This window comes from Azolla caroliniana, unplaced genomic scaffold (assembly GCF_043228905.1).
Source record: "Azolla caroliniana isolate FFs.n. ecotype wild unplaced genomic scaffold, voAzoCaro1.0.p SCAF_12, whole genome shotgun sequence".
In the NCBI taxonomy this organism is placed as follows: domain Eukaryota; kingdom Viridiplantae; phylum Streptophyta; class Polypodiopsida; order Salviniales; family Salviniaceae; genus Azolla; species Azolla caroliniana.
Window position 1 is genome coordinate 4986874 of NW_028230447.1, and position 22151 is coordinate 5009024.

At 39.9% G+C, this 22151-nt stretch overlaps 1 protein-coding gene across 2 annotated transcripts; it reads left to right on the plus strand.

Moving 5' to 3' along the window:
- The first annotated feature begins 4520 nt into the window (after positions 1-4520).
- Positions 4521-21784, plus strand: LOC147856906 (vacuolar protein-sorting-associated protein 37 homolog 1-like). Of its 2 annotated transcripts, none has more exons than XM_087328927.1 (7): positions 4521-4699; positions 11576-11791; positions 11867-11954; positions 13862-13901; positions 14023-14069; positions 21293-21413; positions 21492-21784. In XM_087328927.1, the coding sequence occupies exons 1-7, from the start codon at positions 4692-4694 to the stop codon at positions 21671-21673; spliced, it is 702 nt and encodes a 233-aa protein (XP_087185053.1). In that variant the 5' UTR covers positions 4521-4691; the 3' UTR covers positions 21674-21784. The 2 variants fall into 2 exon arrangements, with proteins under 2 accessions (XP_087185053.1, XP_087185052.1); XM_087328926.1 differs by lacking the exon at positions 4521-4699 and adding an exon at positions 6370-6641.
- Positions 21785-22151: the final 367 nt, after the last annotated feature.

The following is a 22151-nucleotide window of genomic DNA, read 5'->3' on the forward strand; positions in this document are numbered from 1 at the left end:
GGTAGATCTGGTGACGATGCCAATGGGGGTAGGACAGATGCGGTACCTGGTCCTAGCGCGGGAGGATCTGACGAACCAGGTGGAAGGCCGGGCCCTTCCGAACAAAACGATCGTGGCCGTATGTCGGTTCCTAATCGAGGACGTGATATGCCGGTACGGGTGCGTCGGGAAGATCGTGGCTGACCGAGGGGAGTTGGACGCCGAAGAAGCCGCGGAGCTGTTCGACCGGCTGGGAGTCAAGCTCTCGCTCACCACTGCGTACAATCCGGAGGCGAATGGAAAGGTGGAGCGCGGACGCGGACCGATCGTCAAGGCGCTGGTTCGAGCATGCGGAGGCCAAGTCGGTAACTGGCCGCGGCTGCTACCTTATGCTTTGTGGGCAGACCGGACCACGCACAGTTCGGTAACCGGGTACATGCCGACGGAGCTCATGTTCGGCCAGAAGCCGATCATGCCGATGGAACGGACGATCTCCTCGTGGGCAACGGTCGACTGGAGGGACGAGATGAGCCGGGAGGAGTTGTTGGCCGCGCGTATACGACAGCTCGAGCGGAGACTGGAGGACGTGGAACTGGCTGCGGAGAAGCTCCAGGTGGCAAGGACAAAGAACAAAGCCAGGTTCGACCGAACGCACCGGCTCTGACCGAACGCACCGGCTCCGACCGAAGAAAATCGAAGAAGGTGACTGGGTGCTCGTCTACGACAGCAGCCTCGACAACCAGCATCGAGCTACACGGAAGTTCGCACGAAGGTGGTTCAGGCCTTACGTGGTACGGAGCGCCAATGACAACGGGACATATCACCTGGCGGAACTAGACGGAACGCGAATGGCGATACCGGTTGCAGGGAAGCGGATCAAAGCGTTCAAGAAGCGACACGACGACGAGCCAGACCCGGCTCTCCTAGTCAGCAGTGACGAACGATCCGAAAACGAGGAAGAACCGACGGGCGAGGAATGAAGACGGGCCGGTTTTCCCCGTCCCAACTCTCTTGGCGCATACCAGAGGATGCGCGGTTAGGTGGGGGCGGATGTCGTGAAGAAAACCGTCCATAGGCGGAATCGGCGCACCAAGGCGTGGGAACCGGTTCTTCACGCGCGCACGCTCCAAGTTGTACATAGAAGCGAATTAGGAGGATAATCGGCAAGAACGGGCCCTAACAAAAGTGGAGACAAAGACCGCGCGAACAGTCTTTTCGGTCGCGCGCGCGAGCTAAGGAACTGTACGAGTCGGCGGCGTAACTACGCGGATGCATGAAGAACGGAGCGGATCCCTGTCAAAAAGGGACAGGGAATAAAGCTGACAGGACGACCTGCTCGTCGGCCTATATAAGGAGCAGGAAAGAGCTGTTGCAGGCATCTCGCGCAGAGAGGACGAAGTGCAGTCGGACCGTTTCTGGACGCTCCTCTCTCTGTTTCCTTCCTTCTTGAGCTCCATAGCTTTTCTGTGCAGGGTTCTGAGGAGGCTCGCGCTGTTTCGAGGAACGCCCGAGTGCTTCCGGCAGCACCTCCGACCTGCTACCCCTTTGTGCGTCGAAGCGAACAAGCATCGGCATCTGTTCGCCGGCCTGTTCGGTTGTAGCCAACCTGTGCCCCATCGAGGGTTGTAGTCGTGTTAGCCATTTTGTTAATATACATATTTAGTCATTCGCATCTGTCTGTGTCGGTGTCTGTCCGCGTTCTCCGTGCTGAAGGGCCGTGTCCCTGTGTATCCCCGGTCCTGCGTAACCGGTTCTCTCTCTTTCTCCTCCCTCGCTTGCTCTTTGGTTCGAGACCCCCGCGGTCCCGCCTCGTTTCCACACGCACTTGCGTAATATCTCGACAGCGTTCTCTCCCCAATTCCCATTTTTGTGTTTGATTCTTATTGAAGATTCAAGACTCGGTTGTGGCCGAGCAATATTCCACATTATTTCCTACATTTGCAATATTGATTGGGAAAAGTTGGAAGACAAATACAAAGATATAAATAAAGTTTGCAAGATACTCTGGAATATTGATTGGAGAGTAAAATTAACAAGTGTCTAGAGAGAGAGAGAGATCCAACTATATCTATTTGGCTTTACCTAAAGTCAAGTGAGACGATAGCTGGATCATACTAACATTTGTGTCGTCGATTGATATTTTTAGCACTTATGCAAAAGCCGGATGTTGAACAATTTAAACGCATGCCCATTGACAATTGATCAATCAAATATGTTAAATCTTTAGCACCTATAGTAAAATGTTTGTGATGGTCCTTTGAAAGGTTTCCCTTGGTTCACTAATTGTTTAGATCCTAACCATATATGTATTGTAAATATGTATCTAAGAATTGTTGCTTCATATTAAATGAGCTTGTGAATGTGTGAATATGTGAATTTATTGGTTCAATGAGCCACACACAATGAAACATACACATTTATAACCATGTGTACTCATCCATGCTAACATATATAGGACTAACAACATGACAATGTATCATTGATCTGTGACTCGTACATGACCATAAGGTAACCCATACATCACCCATGCATGTGGCCCTCACATGAATAACCATTGATATTAAAGAAAAGGGGTTTTCTCTCTTGAGATGAAGGCATGGAATGTTTATGTGGATATCATTGTGTGCCTTTGGTTGGTCATGGATGGGCAATCCTACATGGGTTCGAAAGATGTTTGGATGGGTCATGTATATTCATGAATTGATAAGACCAATGCATGCTTTCATGGAGTCATGTATATCCATGAATGATTGTGGCTAGAACAATGCATAGATTTGGTGGCCATGCATGCATGTAGTACGAGCAATAATATCATATTCTTTAGGTTTAACACTATAAAGCTGAATATTTTCAATACAAATTATTGGTCATAAACCAAATATATGCAAGAAACATGGCCATATCGTGATTTGTAAGGAACTACCCTTTGTTGGGTTGGGAATATCTAATTGCTAATGGGCTTATACTGTTCAAGGAACCATTTAGAGTTTCTAACTTGCATAAAAGGGCAAGAGCTCTAAAGTATAAAAAGGTCTTTGGGTGCCCCAAAATTGGGCCATTTAGAGTTTCTAACTTGCATAAAAGGGCGAGAGCTCTAAAGTATAAAAAGGTATTTGGGTTCCCCAAACTTGGGTCACCTTTAAGTTCTCATTCTCTTACTTTTGTATCTACTAAGTGCCTCTTTTATCCCCTTGGCTTTTCCACAATAATTAATTAATATATATACATACGTTTCTTTTTAGCAATTATCAATTTAATTGAGGCACATCTTATGGTGCAATTATTTGTTAATTAAGACAAACATATTATTTTATTAGTGTAGTGACTTTGTGTGTTAATTTTACTTTAATGTAGTAAGCCTTGGATGTTTCCACAGTTCCATGGAATGAACAGTTAAGTGCTTTTATGTGTTGAAGTATGATATGGTCTTTGCCATTTGGGAGTTACATCCCTAATCCATTGATTAACCCATTGTGAGGAAGGCAACCCCTCAAGGATTCTATTGTGACCTTTAGAAGTGCAACACTCCAAGGCATGACTCATGACTCATGTCATAACAATTGCTTATAGATGGCTCTTGTAATGATCACATTGTTGGAATTTATGACCCATTACAACTCCTACACCAAAACCAACTTTTTTTAAAGATCACATATTGGAAAAAAATCTCATTGAAAAAAAGATGCCACTTAAATGGCAATTGGAAACACCCACTTTGATTCCAAATCAACCCTTAAAGAGTTGAACTACAAAAAAGAAGACAATCATTCACTATGGTTCTATGAGTTTAAGAACTTATCAATACATGAACCTCTCTAAACTCAAATAAACAATAATATATAAGAAAATCATCGCGTGGGTCCTTATGTGCCTAGTGCACGGGCAACACGGCCTATGCATGTATGCCAATCATGTTCACGATCTAGTCATGATCAACACCACTAAACAAGCAAAGATTCTCACTATCAAACTCACATTGATAGCCCTACATGGAGGGAGGGGGAATTATTTCAAATCCCATGTTGTTCATTAACTAACCTCACCTTTGAGATCAATAAGCTTGAATGCGGAAGTAATCCTCGTGGGAGAGAAGGAGAAACACAATGGTAAAAGGAAAGCAAGCGGCAGAGTCCAATGGATTTCTGATTGAACCGAACAATGGTAGTATTCTTTCTTCTTTTTTCTAACTCCAAGGGCATTGATCGTTGATGCGAAGCGAGTAAGAGCACTAGATGCAGATGGTGGGAAACATACCTATCTATCTATCGATCTATCTATCTATCTATCTATCTATCTATCTATCAGTTTGTATGTGAGTTTGTGTATCTATTTATATGCATGTACATATACATGAGACAATTTTTGGGATCGGACAAACTCCTTTATTATTTCATTTGGTTTGCTGTGGTATTGTCTTTCCAAAATATTTAGATGAGCTATAGCCTATTAATGAAAAGAAGTAACAATAATATACATATTAACTAATTAACTAATTAATATTAATGGTGGGTGTTAAGTAAGAAGGAAGAAGTCCATTCATTTTTGTGTGTTACATTCGAATGAGAAGGAAGTGGAAGACACCATCGCCTTTCTCGCTCGATCCATCGTCTGCTGCCACAATCCAACACAGAGAGGACACCTTCTCGCTCGATCCGTCTTCTACGATTTCAACAGAGAGAACTTAGAAGACACAAGCTCCTCATTTCATCACCATGTCCAGGTGCACTTTTATTTTCAACTTTTCGAGATTATCCCCTGTTATCTGCTCGTTTCTCTTATCTTTCTATACGGTAATGGAAAAGTAAAAGCTGAAGTGAAAAACTAATCCGGGATTCTAATTTAACTGTTCCGAGTACGATAGAGAGAGCATATTGTATGATATAGGTTCTAGCGTAAGATAAACGAAGTAATACAACCTAAAGTAGAGGGGAAAATATATTTTGTTGAGAGAGGTGGATAGGACTTATTATTGTTCTCAGACGTCAAATATGGATGACCTATGGAACCAAAGGTAAATTTTTTCACATCATGTCACTCTTCATGTGTGTCCCAATGCCCCAAATAGCATCAACGAGAATATAAGCTAAGATGTATGGAAGCAATGGTGTGAGGGTGGACAAAAGGGCGATGGGCTCTATGATGTATGAGACTTTGGTTTGCCAATTCAAAGAAGATGGCTTTGTAGTTTGGTGCAACATATAAAGTATAACGTAAGAATGCATCTTGATATATCTCTGTAAATGTTCCACTGTTGTTTCAGAAAGGCTTCATTCATTAAGGAATCTATTGATGCATCATGAAGCAAATCTGATGCATCCCACCTTTCAAGCGTTTTTTTCATATCTTCCATCCCAAGTTCAGTATTTTGCTTTTGTGTGTCTTTTGAAATGGTTTACTTGCACCCCATGAGTATTGAGTGGTTTTTACAAATGCTAATGATTCTTGAGATAGTTTTACAAGCATGACGTTCATAATGACTATGGATGAGATGATTTGGTGGTGAGGGGACATGTCCAGTGTTGGTCGGAGAGAGAGAGAGAGAGAGAGAGAGAGAGAGAGAGAGAGAGAGAGAGAGAGAGAGAGAGAGAGAGAGAGAGAACATCTTTTCGAGGCTGAAATTGGCTACTAAGACAAATCATGATTACAAATATGGTTGTATTTATCCATATGAAAATAATTAAAAACCTACATTTCTTAACGATCCATGATAATGATCTTAATGCATGTGGTGGAATCACTTTGGGGATGGTTTGCAAGCATGAAGTGCCTATCAAATATGTATGGCTTGAATAGTGGTGAGGAGACATCTTTTCCAAGCCTGGTTGGTTCAGGAGAGTAAGCAAGGCTATCTGTGTGTACCCATGGTCTGGTTGTATGCCCTATGTGCTGCATATCCCGGTACTTGTGATCTTTGATCTTTGCCCGCTCTATGGTAACTCCTCGACATGTTGTTGATGGAGTTGCGGTGCTATGGAAGAAGTCAGTGATGTGTGGTTGGTACTACATCAAGTATGCTAATGTAAGAGTTGAAATTGCCTATGTTATTGAAGCTTGAACAAGCTCTGGCCAAAATTTCGTGGGTCAACCTTCTCTATCATTTGTCAAATGGTGGTGAAGTTTGCGTAGAGGATGTCATACTTCTCACTTACGTGCTTATAAGTTGAGAACTTGCACATAAAATGTTTCTCATTCCTAATCTCTCTTTCACATAATTTGCAAAATTTTTCCGCTCTAGGTGTGTGAAGTGCATATATTGCTTCAATCTCTAGCTAGTGGGAGGAAACTTTAAGGTGGCGTACTACTTTGTAACACTATGGGGCAAGCATACATTCACGTACATGCGCCTCGGTTTCAATATAAATCATCATGTATAAGTTTCATGCACTGAGTTTTGTAGTAGGCCATCTTTGGGGAAAGAGGCTCATTTGATGTGATCCAAGTCTTTTGGTTATAGAGTTGCTATAAGTCTTGTTGCAATACCTTGTTCCATTCATCACTTTGGAGAGGTGCACAATATTAGAAGAGTGGCAAGTTCTTGACGTCAAGTCCATTGTTGTTGAACTACTTCATTACTTGAGAGTACTGTGATCCTTGATGTTTTCAAGCTCCTTCCAAGAAATCGTAGGGATGCCTAGCATTGGTGTTACGGAAGTGTCAAAGAGGTATTTCTCAAGAACCCAACATTTAATTTCTCCAACATTACATATTTTCTCCAATGTGTAGTAGGCCTTCTTTCCCATTTCTAAGTGGCAGGTAGCACATTCATTCCATCTATGATTGGGGGGAACTTAAAGCCCAAGATGTTTGAAGCTTTCCGCAGTTTCAAGTGGTTCATTATTTTTCACAATGCAAGGTTTATTCTTATCTTGAGTTTTCACTAGCAAACGTTCCTTATGGAGCCGTTGATACTCAATTTACCATACATACAAAAGTTTCCCAATGCACCCATAAGCTTTTGGACATCTTCTAAAGTATTTGCAAAAAGCACAATATTAGAGAGAGAGCTTGCAAGTCGCTATTTGTCATCTATTGTGACCATTTCAATGGCTGTGGTCAAGGCCTTAAGTGTGTGCCTTGATTGACTAGTAACATGAGTTATGGTTCTAAAGGACATTGGAAAATGATGCTTTGTTGATGAATTATTGTGGCTGTATTGTTGTCCAACAACTTCTCTCTTCTAGAAAGAATATGCTTAAATATCATTGGTTTTTGTATTCCGTTACCTTGCTAAATGAACCACTATGTTGTTTGAAGATGTAGCAATATCTACTCCCGATTTCATAAAAAACAGTGTGATGGTGAAACAGTGTTCCTCTGATTTCACATCTCAATGGCACCATACACATAAACATTTTTCTGCGGTTTCATGTGTATATTTATTTGTCTCAATATGTAAGTGATGTGAAGAAGTCTTGTCATACTATGGAGCTCATAAGGGCTACATAGTGGGCCACATTCTTCCATTATCCAATTTAATGATAATCAATTCAGATTCCTCTATTCTTTCCCACTTGGTCATGTCCAATCATAGCCAATCCAAGTATATTTGTGCCATATGATTGGAATAACTATTATCAGCATATCCCGTCAGCTGTTTTAATGGCATAAGTGCCAATCTTTAGTACATTTGTGAGCATCAGTTGGATACAAGAAAGAAAGAAAGAAAGATATATTAACGTCTTTTAAGAGGCCAAAATGGCCTATAAGACCAAATAAGAGATTACATCTTGAGTGTTGTCTCGTCTTTGAGAACAAATAAAAATAAAATAAATACTACACAATAAATATAAAAGTAAATAAGATGAAAAGAGAAGAAACGAGGGAATCTGGTTTTTGGCACATGTGAGATTCTCAAGTTAGGTATATTAATGTCTTTTAAAAGGACAAAATGGCCTATAAGTCCAAACAAGAGATTACATCTTAAGTGTTGTCTCGTCATTGAGAACAAATCAAAATAGAATAAGTATTACTCAGTAAATATAAAAGTAAATAAGATAAAAATATATGAGGGAATCTGGTTTTCGGCACATGTGAGATTCTCGAGTTAGATATATTGTAACTGTATTTGAAAATTCTCTAGCATAAGTCGATCCAGAATGGAGAGGTCTTCGAAGCGAGGGAAGCACCTGCGATGGCGGGAGATAATGGCCTTTATTTGTCGATGACAAGGGTGCTGCGGACGTGGTCCATCGGGCCGGGGCCTACGTGCAGGACAAATTACTATTGCCCGATCTATTGTAACCCCTTTGTTATGTCTTGGTTGGGAGCCCATTTGTGTATCCCTCGATTGACTTGTAGCATTAGTAGGAGTGCTGGGGCTAAAGAAAGTTGTGATTGTCCTTTGTGGATGAGAGCTTGTGTGGTTGTATTTTTGTCCTTCACAACAACTTTTCCCTATGTATCTTGAGTTCTAACAAGAAAAGTTCTAGGCACCGTTGGTCCTCATATTCCATCACCTTGCGCAATGAGCCAAAGCCTTGTTTAAAGAGGCAATGGTATCTCCCTTGGATTTCATAAAAGACAATACAATGACAAACATAGTGTTCTTCGGATTCCACTCCTTGATGACACAATTGGCAAATTCTCTCTTTTAGAAGTAGTCGTGTATATCTGCCTACCTCAATCAGTAACTGATGTGATGAAGTTCGCAACTGCCCTGTCACACTATGCAACGCATAGGATAGATGTATGTCCATATAAGGTGGCCTGATGATGAATCCATCCTCCAATGTGTGTAAGAAAGTGTGTCTTATAGTGGGCCATCTTCGTACCAAGTGGTATTTTGGGGCTGATCCATGTTATCTTGTTTTCCAAGTTAATAATATCAGTTCGGATCACTCTATTCTTTTCCACTTTGCTCATATTTAGATGAGGACAGTCCAAGCTATATTGGAACGGGGGTAGTGCATTTATACTCATGCCATGTGACTCGAACCATTGCTGCATTTCAGCATACCAACAATGAATGTCTCTATTTTCAGCCAATTGTCTTGATGACATAAGTGCCAACATTGGGTACCTTCGTTTAGGGAGCTCCCATAGACGTTGGATAAATGTCACTGATCAGAACAATGCCTCGGTGATTATAGGTGCTGCTCCCATCTCTGCCTGGATTATATTGTGTGGCACCGATGCTTTCCTCCGTATCATGGAGCAATCATTGACACTAAAGGTCTCTCTAAATCTTTCCAATGATTTGCCTTGTTAAGACTTGGTCCCCATGTTTCTACCGCACAGAGAAGAATTGGTGTGACAAGTGTATCAAATAACCACAACTTAGTTCATGGTTCTTGGAACTGCAAATGTGCACATTGTGTCTCGAGAGCACCAAGGGCTGCATATCCACGAGAAAGTCGGGCACAAGCAGCCTCCTGTAAGGAGAACCTAGGCCCTGTAAATGTTACTGCTAGGTATGTGTAGGAGCGTGTGTATTCCACCTTTTCCTCTCCCAAGAAGAATTCCGGTTCTGATCTTGTTACCCATGCTTGAGTGGTGTTAAACACCATCACTTTAGTTTTGTCCATGTTGATTGACAAACCTTTGTCCGTACAAAATTGTTTTAAGGCATTTAGATGTCTTTGTAGTCCCTTTGGAGAGTCAGAAATCAGCACAATGTCATCAGCATATAGTAATATTTGTATAGCTATACCTGCTAGGCGTGCTCCGGAACCCCCGAATCTCTCTATGTAATGTGATACCTCATCTATATAGTGGCCGAAGAGAGTGGGTGGTAATGGGCATCCTTGCTTCACTCTAATTGTGCTAGCCATTGCCTCTGACAAACCCTTGGAAGACCGCACTTTTCTTGACACGGATTCATAGATTGCATAGATTCCCCATTGCAAAGCTGTAGGAACACCAAGGGCTTCTAGCCGCTGCATAAGCGGAGCACGTGGCACAATGTTAAAGGCTTTTTTGGAAATCCACAAAGCAGCAATAAATCTTCTTATTATGGGCTCTCCCTCCTCGATAAGGGCCCAGAGGGTGAATATGTGATCCAAAGTTGTGAACCCCTTCTGAAAGCCTGCCTGTCCAACTGAACGGCAGCCATTCCACTTTGCACATACACTGAATTCTGATTCTAGAATCGAGCCATATAGTTTAGCCAAGTAATGGCCAATCATGGTTTTCCTATAGATGCTTTGGCATCATGGGGTCTCCACTCTTGAGGATTGGCACAATGGTGTGCTGAGTCCATCTAGTTGGGAAACCTTCACACATGATGCTGTTAAAGATGTGTGCTAGCAATGGGAGCAAGGTGTCACGGGCATAGATAAAGTGCTCACCAACCAATCCATCATGATCTTGGGCCTTCCTAAATTGTAGCCGATCAATGGCATTTCTTACATTTTGTGGTGTAAAAAAGGTTGATTCATGTGGGCGTGAGCCATTCGGGTGGGGAAGAGGAGGTTGCCTTAGGATATCATATAGAACCTTTGCATATTCATGCCACACCTGAGGTGAGGTCAATTGTGTGGTGGGTTGCCTCTAATTAAAGGGAAGATCCTCAAATTTCAGAGCAACGTCCCAATGAAAGAAAGAAAGAAAGAAAGACGTTTTGGCCAAAATGGCCTATAAGAATGAACAAGAGATTAAATTTTTAAGTGCTGTCTCATTTTTGACAATAACAAATCAAAATAGATAAATGTTACTACGTAAAAAAAAGTAAATAAGATGAAAAGAGACTAAAGAATCTTGTTATTGGTACATGTAAGATTCTCAAGTTAGATATATTGTAATTTATTTCTTCGAAAGATCTCTAGCATAGGTCGATCCAAAATGGAGAGGTCCCCAAAGCAATGGAAGCACCTACCATGGCCAGAAATAATGGCCTTTAATTGTTGATGAGAAGGATGGTGAGATCTTGGCCCATGGGCCAGGGCCTACTTGCACGAGAAATTGCTATTGCCCAATCTATTGTAAACCCTTTGTTATGTCCTGATTGTTGGGATTGAAGGCACTTTACGTTTCTCTAGCTAAACTAGAAAAATGGTTTTATATTATTTAATATTTTCTAATTTTTGGTAAAGTTGTACAGTGTTGTTTTCACCTCAAAGAATATTTTGTACCCTGAATGGAATCCTTGGACAAGATTCCCATTCAGCATTAAATTGGTATTTATGAGGCCATGACAGCTGTCCCATCAGCATTTAAACCTCTTCTTCTAAGAGCATATTCTATGCATCTTGAATAGCATGCACACGTGTGTGTATGCACTCCTAACTTGTATATTTTTTTATGTAGTAGGCATTTGGTTTGCAGAACTGCTTCTGCTTTCTTTAATCTCTCCTATGTTTTATACCCCATACTTGTTTTCAGTTTCTCCGCTTTTAGTCAGAAAACTGTCATTCTATCTTCTACTTCTTTACATTGATCGGGTGCCTATTCCTGTAGCCCTTGATTGACTTGTAGCATGTGTAGGAGTGATGGGGCTAAAGAAAGTTGTGATTGTTCTATGTTGATGAGCTTGTGTGGTTGTCTGTTGTCCTTCAACAACTTTTCTCTGTGTCTCTAGAGTTCTAGCCAGAATACCCCCGAGCACCGTTGGTCCTCATATTCCAATACCTTGCGCAGAGAGAGATTGTTTTTACTGCAGAAATCAGCAGCAACAACAGGGACAATCAAACTTGTCACGGATTCCCACTCAATCATGGTATCCTCCTTCTGTGCTTGGCTCTGGAAGCTTGCCTAGAGCTTCATCATCTCCAAACATTGCAGAATTTGCATCAAGATCAAACCTTCAGTCCAGGGTATTACCAGAGTCTCCTTCAACTGTGTTTACAGCTACATTTCCCCCTTTAAAAGATAAAAGGTTATTATTTTCTCACACATGCACTTTTCCATGTGTAATAGATAAAGGAATCTTAACGTTCTGTTTTGGATACAGTGTGGAAGAACTGCGAAAACTCATGATGGATAAGGCTGCTTACAATGAGCTTTTGCATTCTCTTGATCAAGTCAGGACATTAGACATTGTAAGTGTCAGATAATGTATTAAAATTTACCCTAGTATCTATAGTGCTTCTTCACACACCCTGAAATTTTCCTTGAAATAATTTGAAGTTTTCAGCCAGTTGTTTTGAGTACTGAAATTTAGACAGGAAAATAATGAGAAAGTGCATAAAATTTGTCCAGAAAGTTCGAGTAATCTCGATTCTGCATGAAATCCAAAATTTGCCTTTACCATTCTAGAATTTACACAACGCTTAGTTGGTTGTTACTCCAATAGCATTTACAAACAATGTTTACCAGAATTTAGATTTCCTACTTTAGTGTACATGCTTGTATATAATCCCCTTGCTGGAAATACTACCACTACAGTAACCTGCTACACTAACTCATTGTCATAAGAATATCCAAAGGTCCCGAGAACTTTGCTTTGCTCTTGAGCACATCTCCACCACCATGTTAACTCCAAGGAATAGCCATGATAAGAATATTCATGAAGAAGTTGAAGGGCTCCATTTGATGCCAACATTGTGGCATCCACATCTGCTCCACCCAATTTCTACTTCTCCTTGCTATCCTTTCAGGAACTTGGTCATCATTTGCAAATCAAGTTTTCCTTTCACAGTACTTTCTCTGTTTACTTTCAGTAAATGTTGCTGCCAATAGAATACGTTATCAAAGTCCTTGTCTTCCAAGCCTTGGAACCTTGTATTCAAAACTTCGTTGAGCATCTAGAGTATAATTTGCATGTCAAGAACCGTGAGACGCGTTAATGGTCTAGTTTTCAAATGGTTTTCAACTAGTCTCAGTTGGGTATGCAAGCCAAGATATTCTTGCTCAGTATATGTAGCATGTTTATAATGAAATTGAGAGTATATTAAATTTGTATCATACATATGTCTGTCTGTACATGCACATTTTCATGGTGCTGATTGGCAATTCACATGCAAGTGCTTTGTCAAGTTCTCCAGATTGTTGATCTCTTTGTACTTGGTGCTTTCCTTTAGAGATACTAATCTTTGAGGCCAGTTTGTATACGGTCTAGCAGCCTCTAGCTTCTTAGCCACTAAAAAGTGACTCAAAACCTGAGCTTGCATCACTGCGCTGCCATGAGAACTGTCTTATATCTATGTCAAACCATATTCTTCTTGCTTGACATACAGGATACAGCTCAATGAAGAATGTCTCCAGGATAGCCTGGTACCTGACTGCATTTAATAGAACATCTGTCAAATCAAGTTCAAAATTCTCTTTGGTAGTTTTTGTTTCTGTGGTATGCACCTGCAATTGCAGCACGAATGTAGATTTGAGAAGAGAATCCTTGATACTGCTGAATTCTGAACTTCTCACTCTGTATTTTATATCTGTGTCAGTCTGCCTTATGTATATCGTGCTTCCCGACTTCTTGCACATATGCTTTGGCATCCTAACTTTTATGACGTTGCTGGAGTGACTGTTGTACTATGTATTCAGAATGTTAGCTGTGATTTTTTCATTTTCTCTCATCTGTTGTCCTCTATAGGCAGTGAATGAGCTTTAAACTTGATCTCCTCATCACTGTTGTTGCCACTCTCTATTCCCCTAAAGTACTGTGTCTCACCATGCTTGTTGACAATGGTTCCCACAGAGCATTACATAATCAATAACTCTATAGGTTATCAACACATTCCAAGATAGAATTAATCTATACGTATATATTATATCTGACTCAAACATGAATTGGACTTGGAAACTGATAGTGTAATATATTATTCAAATCATGCATGAAGAGGAAAACTAGCTCCTTGAGATATGACTTTGTGTGCTATGTATGTTTGTACTCACATAGATGCAAACATTTTTTGTTGTCAAAGTTTTCATGTGTTAAGTTTTATTTTTTGTTTAAGATCACTCAAATATCAATAAAGCTAATTTGTTTAGTGGTGTTGTGCAGCTGAATGATGAACTACAAAAGAACAACATTGAACTTGCAAGTACCTTTTTTAACTTTTCTTCATGCTACATTAATGTATATGCATTGCATGCTTTTTTATTACCCTTTTTACTTGCATTGTATGTTTATTTATTTATTCAATGTTTTCTTGCTTTCAACAGGGAACAATTTACAGCAAGAATCCATCATTACAGAACTCCAAAATCAGGTACATAAGTTCCCACATGTGTTGATGGAGGGATATGTATTAATCTTATCATAAATAGTGAGATCTAGTCTATCTCATGCTGCATGCAGATTGATTTTAATAAAAGAAAGATTAACAAATGGAAAGTACATCAGAGTGGCTTACCTTGCAATGCATTGGAATTGGCAAGTTGTATCATTTTGATAATGAGGTGAGAAAGTCTGCTGATGTTAGGCCTCAAATGGAACTTAACCAAAGGTGTTTTCATAAAAAATCCCTCACAGAATGCAAACCAAATACAAACACAGATAAAAAGATCGAAAAAGAGCTATATTGATGTCTTACAAGCACAGATACAAACTGGCCTATAAGACCAAACAAAGATTACATCATAGAATGCTTTCTCGCCTTTGAGAACAACAAATCGAAATAAATACAATAAATATATGTAAGAAATTACAATTCTAAACTTAATTAGACTGAAACTTTTGTCTTTAAAAATCCCCAACAGGGGCAGTTCCATAATGGAGAGATCTCCGAAGCGAGGGAAGCCCCTTTGCTGCCAGGTGATAATGGCCTTTATTTATCGGTGAATGGGTGACAAGGCCATGGTCTAGATGGTTGTGGCCTACATGCACGAAAAATTGCTATTGTAACCCTTTTCAAGTGTCTTCGTTGAGAATCCACTGATGTAGTCCTCAATTGATTTGTAGCATGAGTGATGTGGCTAAAGAAACTTGTGATTATGCTTTGCTGATGACTTGTTGTGATCGCAGTGCATGAGACAGATAAGAAAGCTTGATAATAAATCCATTCTGCGACATGTGTAAAAAGAATGCTTTGTAGCTGCATATTCACAAGAAAGTCAAGCACAAGTAGCCTCTTGTAGGTTTGTGATTGCAGTGCATGAGGCCGATGTCTATCCATATAAGAAGGCTTGATAATAAATCCATTCTGTGACATGTGTAAAAAGAATGCCTTGTAGCTGCATATTCACAAGAAAGTCAAGCACAAGTAGCCTCTTGTAGGGAGAATAGAGAGTGTATGTTACACCTAGATGTGTAAGATCGTGTCTATGCCATCATTTTCCTCTCCCAAGAAGAATTCTGGTTCTGATCTTCTGATCTTGGTCCCCATACTCGAGTGGTGTTAAAACACCATGACTTTAGTTTTATCAAGGTTGACTGACATATCCTCATTTGTACAAAATAACTTAAGCATTTGGATGTCTTTGTAGGCCCACCGGAGAGTTCGAGATCAACACAAAGTCATCGGCATAGAATAATATCAGTATGACTACTCCTGTTAAGCATGCTTCTTAACCACACAATCTCTCTATCTAGTTAGATATCTCATCTATATAAAGACCAAAAAGAGCGGGTGATAATGGGCATCTTTGTTTTACTCCAACTGTGCTAGCCACAATCTCTGACAATCCAATAGGAGTGCACACCTTCCCTAATGCTGTTCATACAGTGCATAGATCCCCCATCGCATATCTATTGGAACTCCAAGAGCTTCTAGTCACTGCATGAGCCAAGCATGTGGTGTAGTGTTGAAGGCTCTCTAGGAATCCACAAAGAAACAATAGATTCTCCTTTTATGGTTTTGTCCCTTCCTCAGTAAGGCCTCGGAGGGTCAATGTGTGATTTAAGGTCCTTTAATCCCAACACTCTGCAAAGGCATTTTTGGTGGCATATTGCAATGGCTTTGACAACCCATGTATGACTTCTTTTGGGGATGCAAAAGGATTCAAATCAAGGATGCCATTATGAACTCCATAACTATAACATCAATTGTTTCTCGAGTAAATTGGTTATTTAACATGTCCGGTCTCATTCTTAGCGTATACAACCTTTTGGCATCCATTCCTCACCTAAGAAGAACAAGCATGAGATTTGAGACCAATTCTTATTGATAAGTGTTGTTTAGGTCATTTGGGCATGTTCACAAATGGCCAATGACCAAAAATAAAGATAATGTAAATGCCTATAACCCCCCAAATTGTGGCAAAAAATATAGTAAAAATATGTCTAAAAGCTCTCGAAGGGAGCTCTCACATGGAAGGGTCAAAATATACAAAAAAGGACAGTTTGTGGGGCCTTTATCCCCAACAATCTCCCACTTAAAGGACCAAGGAGGCTCCTTTAAGCTAAGTAACTCCCACCATTTGTATAAATAGCTAATATTGTGCCTTGGGTAGACACTTTGTGAGAGCGTGTGCAGGATTCTCTGAAGTATTGACCTTGATCAAAGTAATTAGGTCATCATTTATCACCCCTTTGATGAAGTGGTATCTCACATTAATATGCTTTGTGCGAGCATGAAACATTGCATTCTTTACCAAACATATTGCACTTGGCCATTGGATCCAAGAACATGTGCCTCTTCAGGCTTCCTAAACTCACTTCACAAGTGGGATAACCAAATGGCTTCTTTGGAAGCCTGTGTAGCTGAAATATATTCAGCTTCTGTAGTAGATAGTGCAACTATTGTAGAAAATGCAGGGATCTTAGACTAACTCTCACACAATGAGATCACTTAGAAGACTTAAGGAAATATCAGTAGATTAGGAAAAATGAGCACTGATTACAAAGATTGAAAATGGTTTATATAACCAGTTTCTACAGGTAGGTGGAAACCCAACAGTCACTTTATTAGGTTCACACTATTATAACTATATTCACACCTAACAGCTACTTAACTAGGTTCATACTATTATAATTTATAACTATGTTCACACCAAAGCTTTCATAGGATACGCATTAAGTGTAACCACTATCCTCTGAAGTCTAGAGCACTATGAAATAGCTCCGCCTGCAAGGCTGTATACATAACCACTTGTGGACTTGCATGTATCCACATCACCTACCATGTCTGAATCACAAAATCCTTTTAACTCTAATGGACCCTTTCCATAACCTAGGCAGTTACCTTTGGTCACTTTCAAATATCCCAAGGTAGATTTGATTGCTTCCCAATGAGCTCTCCTTGGATTATCCATAAACCTGATAATAACTCCAATTGCGTGAGCAATGTCTGGCCGAGCAGCAACCATAGCATAAGTGAACCACAAGCTGATGCATATGGAACATTCTTCATGTAATTGGTTGCACTGTCATCTTTGGGACAATCATCCTTGGAAAGCCTAACATTTGGCTGCAATGGCACTCCAAGAGGCTTCGTATCAGCCACATTAAATCTGTCCAGCACTGTTTCAATGTGCTTTTCTTGGGATAAATGCAAAGGATACTGCTGCCTATCCCTTTTTATTCGCATACCAAGAATATGCTCAGCTTCCCAAGATCTTTTATTGAGAATGCAGAGTTCAGCTGCTGTTTTAGAGTATTCAGAGTGTTCTTTTTCTTCCCTGCCATGTTTGAGCATATATGCATCGGTATAAGAAATTTGTGTGGTCATCCTAACCACTGGAGAGAAAACCTCTTGGAAATCAATGCCCTCTTTTTGGCCATATCCCTTAGCAACCAGCCTTACTTATACTTGGGTTTGCCATCAACAGTTTTGTTTGGAATGGCCTTCCTACCTTTGGGCAGCTCAACCAAATCCCACGTATCATTTCTGTGCAAGGTTTCCTAACTCCCACTTCTTCTTGTGCACAGCTCACATAGTTTTGTCTCTTTATAACCAAGGCTCACCCTCATCTGATAATGTAATGTAATGTATAGAGGGGTCATATCCTATTCACTTACCTACTAGAACGTCTAGATCTTCTTACCCAATGATCCACATTATCCGACAATGGATCTACATCAGGTGGTGCATTGGAATCTTCATTGTTAATAGGCTGTACATCATTTCCAGCCCTGTTTTCAGCATGCATAGGTGGCTGTGTGCCCATCAGAAGCATCGTTTTGCTGTCCAACATCATCTGGCTCAATAACCACTTGCTCATTATTATTTCCAACCAAACGTGGTGCATCATGAGGGTTCATATCAGATTTAACTTAGAGGCACGATCAACTCATGCAAAACCAACTCATTAGTACCACTTGCTGGGAGATGCAGCGTGCCAACACTTTCAATAGAACAAGTATGGTTATTTGCAAGATATACATGTCCATGTTTGCTTGCATGAAAGGCAGTAATACAGTCCTTAGGAGTAACATGAAATGATGCACTTGAATTCACAATCCATGTTTGTGACAAAGCATCATTCAAAGTGAGCAAGGCATCAATTCAATCGCTCTTTGTAATCTGCATGTCGTGTGCATGGATATAAACAAAAGCATCATTAACTTCTGCATGATCTGCTGCCATAGTAGCCAAAAAGTATTTTTGCATCTGATGGCTCCTCAATGATGCCTTCTCGTTGTCGTCGTCCTTAAAGCTGTTATGTGCTTCATTCTTGTTGTCCTATTTCTTCTTGTCACTTGTGTGCTTTTTTTCTAATGCAGCTTTGTAATACTTGCAATCAAGCTTCTTATGACATTTCCTACCACATTGATAACAAATCACTTCAGCCTTGCCTTTGCTTTTGCTCTTGTTCCTGGAAAGGAAGGTAATCTAGAGTCCTACAATTATGAGAGAGTACCTTGAAAGGCAGATAAGTGCTCAGTTGCACTTTTTGACTCGTCAAATTGCATACACACTAGCTTACGCATGAGATGCACTTGATTTGCAGGCATGGTAATTTCATAAATAGCTTCTAGCTTCTCCCATACCTCAAAAGCAATTGCAAGGCCCATTAGATCCACTAAGATCTCATTTGATACGACCATCTTGATGTAAGTGATTGCCTTCTTATTTAGTTTCATCCATGCTACAGTTGTCATATCTTCAAGCTTGACTTCAAGAAGTGTCCTTTCGCAATCTTTAAGAAAGAGAATGCCTAACATTCTCTCTTTCCATAAATCAAAACCACTATCTTCAACTCTCTTGATCTCAAAAAGCTTTTGATATTCGAGGTAGTAGTCATGTTTGCACACTACAATTTAAAAAACAAATCACCAAAAAAAGAGTAAAATCACCGAGACAAAAAAAAATCATGATGAAACACCGAGATGTGATGGTGTGGTTGGTTGCTCCAAAACACCAAGGGAGTGAGCTATTGTGTGAGGAGAGGGAAAGTAGAGAAAATTGTGTAGAAAAATGAAGAGATTTGAGACCAAATCTTATGGATAAGTGACTTTTAGGTCATTTGGGCATGTTCATACGTAGCCAATGATAAAAAATTATAAAGACATTGTAGTCGTCACCTATAATCCATGCAAGTGTGTCTGCATCCCCTGGAAGAAATGAGAAGGGATTTCTCAAAGCAACCCTCCCTAGTTTCTGTTCTAATTCCATGGAACAGTTGAAGACAAAGTAGCAAACGAGAAAGTTAATACGTAATGGATTGTCCTTCTATTTGTAGTAGTTTGTTTTGGTACTCCTTGGGAAGATAGGATCGACCTTCAACCATGCTTTTACGGCATGCTCTTCCTTTCTTCCTGAACTTCTTTGAACGTATCCCTATCCCTTTTTAGCTTCCTACACAAGAACCCCCTCTACCCTTCGAATCGCGAATCAAGCCTATTACTAGTTTTGTCGAAGAGATCTACACCTAGTATAGAGTGACAAAATTTACCTCAACGACATCAGGAATATCCTCAATATCAGGAGTATCAGGAAAGCAAGCCTCTACGCAGCAAGCATGGAAAAGCACCTTATCACTCAGCAATGTGCATTGGTTTCTATCCGAGCAATTAGGATTGGGTTTGACCAACTCTCTCTTGGAAAATGAGAATTCCCGCCTCGTCACACTACACTATCAAGTCAGAGTTCCCAGACATGACCTTCTCCTTATTGCTTGCTTGCCCAAGGCAAATACAATCTGCAGATCCTTTACTGCGTCAGATGCTTTCTTGGCTTTTAGTGGTATTTTCCCCCTATTTCTCCCTATTTCCGTTAGCGGCGCGGCTACTATTACTAGTGTTCAGAAGGCTGCTCTTACATAATTGTCTTCTTCATTTCTATTCGTTCAGTTTCATTTTCTTCCTCTTGATAAGTATCATATAGAGCAACATCTATCCCGATAGCCGAGACTATACCAGTAAGTCCTCCTATAGTAAGCGGAAACGTTGACCCTATATATTTGCAGGAAAGGAAATGCAGCCACTTGATAAGTATCATATAGAGCAACATCTATCCCGATAGCCGAGACTATACCAGTAAGTCCTCCTATAGTAAGCGGAAACGTTGACCCTACTGCAAATGACATGAGTGTTTTGTATTATAATCCCACAAATTGGGGCGAAGGGAGCTTTCACATGGAAGGGTCAAAATATACAAAAAAAAAGGAGTCCTTTGACTTTTGTATATTTCTGGAACTAGTAGTTAGAGCAATAGCGGAATAAGTTTGAATTTCAGGAATAGAGGAGAAGAATGTGGGAGACAAAGGACTATGACATCATTATCTGGGAGTGTGGGCCATATCTTTTCATGAATAATGTTAGTTGGGATATTTTTTATAAATGTAACATGTGAATTATGAAAAATGGCACAAACAATTAGGTACTTGCTACCTTAATCTTTGTATGAATGACTTTTTACATTTCCAAGCCTTTCCTGCATTGAGCAGCATTTCTCTGTCATGTTGCGTTTCACTATGAAATTCGGTTTCATACATGTTTCCAAGCTTTTCCTACTTTTGAAATTGAAAGGTGGTTTCATGCATGACTTTTCCAGCACTTTTCCATCAAATTGCTTTCTACGATGGACGCTGGTTTCATGCATGTTGCCAATTTTCTGCTTTTGACCATGTGTTCTGAACAACTATGGTAGTATGATGGAGTTTGGGATCTTTCTCTTTCATCAGCTGGCCATTCTTGCTGGTTTTTCCTACTTTTAGAAAGGACTTTTCCAAGTGGGTTGGTTTTAAACTTTTTCTGTACTGCTATTTCAAAAAAATAAACAAATTCCATTTTACAGAAAAGCACTGTAACATGCTTATACAGAAACACTTTATACATACATTTTTATGATGGTGTCCTATGCATTGCTTGGGGTACATATTTACCTTGCCATTTTGAAGTTAGGTTTGATGAAAGTTTAGAAAACAGTTTAAAATTAGGTTTAATGAAAAAGTTGGGAAAACAGTTTTTATCATCATAGGAAAGTGCCACTAGTATGGTTTCGTTTAAGTTATCCAATTATTTTAATTTCCATGCAAATTTGATGAGATTCAAATTTGATGATTCAATTTGTGTACTAACATTTTCATGAATAATCTGAGTCGAGGTCAGTGTGCAATTATACAAACCTCGAAGTTAGCTGCTGCTCTGGAAAACCTGTGCAAAGTTCAAGAGCAGGAGAAAGAGATAACAAATCAACTGAGTATCCCCACGCTTTTAAAAAATCTTAAAGGTATGTCTGAACACCTTTAAGATTGGTAATTGATTGAAAAACCTTGGGCAAATGTTTCATGCGTTTTCTTTATTTCAGAGGCTGCACACCAAGTTGATGAAGAATCTGAAAAGTTGCACCAAGGGTTTCTGTCTGGGGAGATAGAGCTCATGGAATTTATTCCAAAATATCGGAGATTGCGTTTGTTATGCCATCGAATGACTCTGATACATTCTGCAGCCAAATTTTGGATGGTTCCCTCAGGCAGACCTGAACAGTAGCTGAATACTGCTGACAATCTTTGTATCAAGTATTCTGTACAGATTCGTTGTGCTATAACTTTCAAATTTTGTTTGTTTTTCAATATCCTTAATACATTCTTCATTTGTCTATCAAGTTGTGTCCTGTTTCCAAACATTCTATTTAATCGATTCTATTGTTGTATTTTCTCACATTTATCAGAGCCGTGTAGAAGAGTGTTAGAAGAACTTGTATTGATGAAGTCAATTTTAATCTAGTTTTTAAATGTAGTGTATAAGATGCACTAATCTTGACATTTGGACCCTCATCAAAAGTGGTTGAAAACCTATATATTTTTTATTGTTGTAAAAGTTCAAAGGAACAGTTCCACAATGAAAGTGGGTTGAAATTACAGTAATTCGAGTAGTGACATCGGAATTGCTATATTCTCAATATAACTTGCGTTCACCATTCAATCAAAAATTCTTTGCAGCTCTTCATTCAGTACAAATAGAACTT

Coding starts and splice junctions, on each gene's coding strand:
- LOC147856906 (XM_087328926.1), top strand. CDS start 6,574: ATGTTTTCAAGCTCCTTCCAAGAAATCGTAGGGATGCCTAGCATTGGT. Junction 14,070..21,292: donor TTACAGAACTCCAAAATCAG/GTACATAAGTTC, acceptor AGTCGAGGTCAG/TGTGCAATTATACAAACCTC. Junction 21,414..21,491: donor GCTTTTAAAAAATCTTAAAG/GTATGTCTGAAC, acceptor TCTTTATTTCAG/AGGCTGCACACCAAGTTGAT.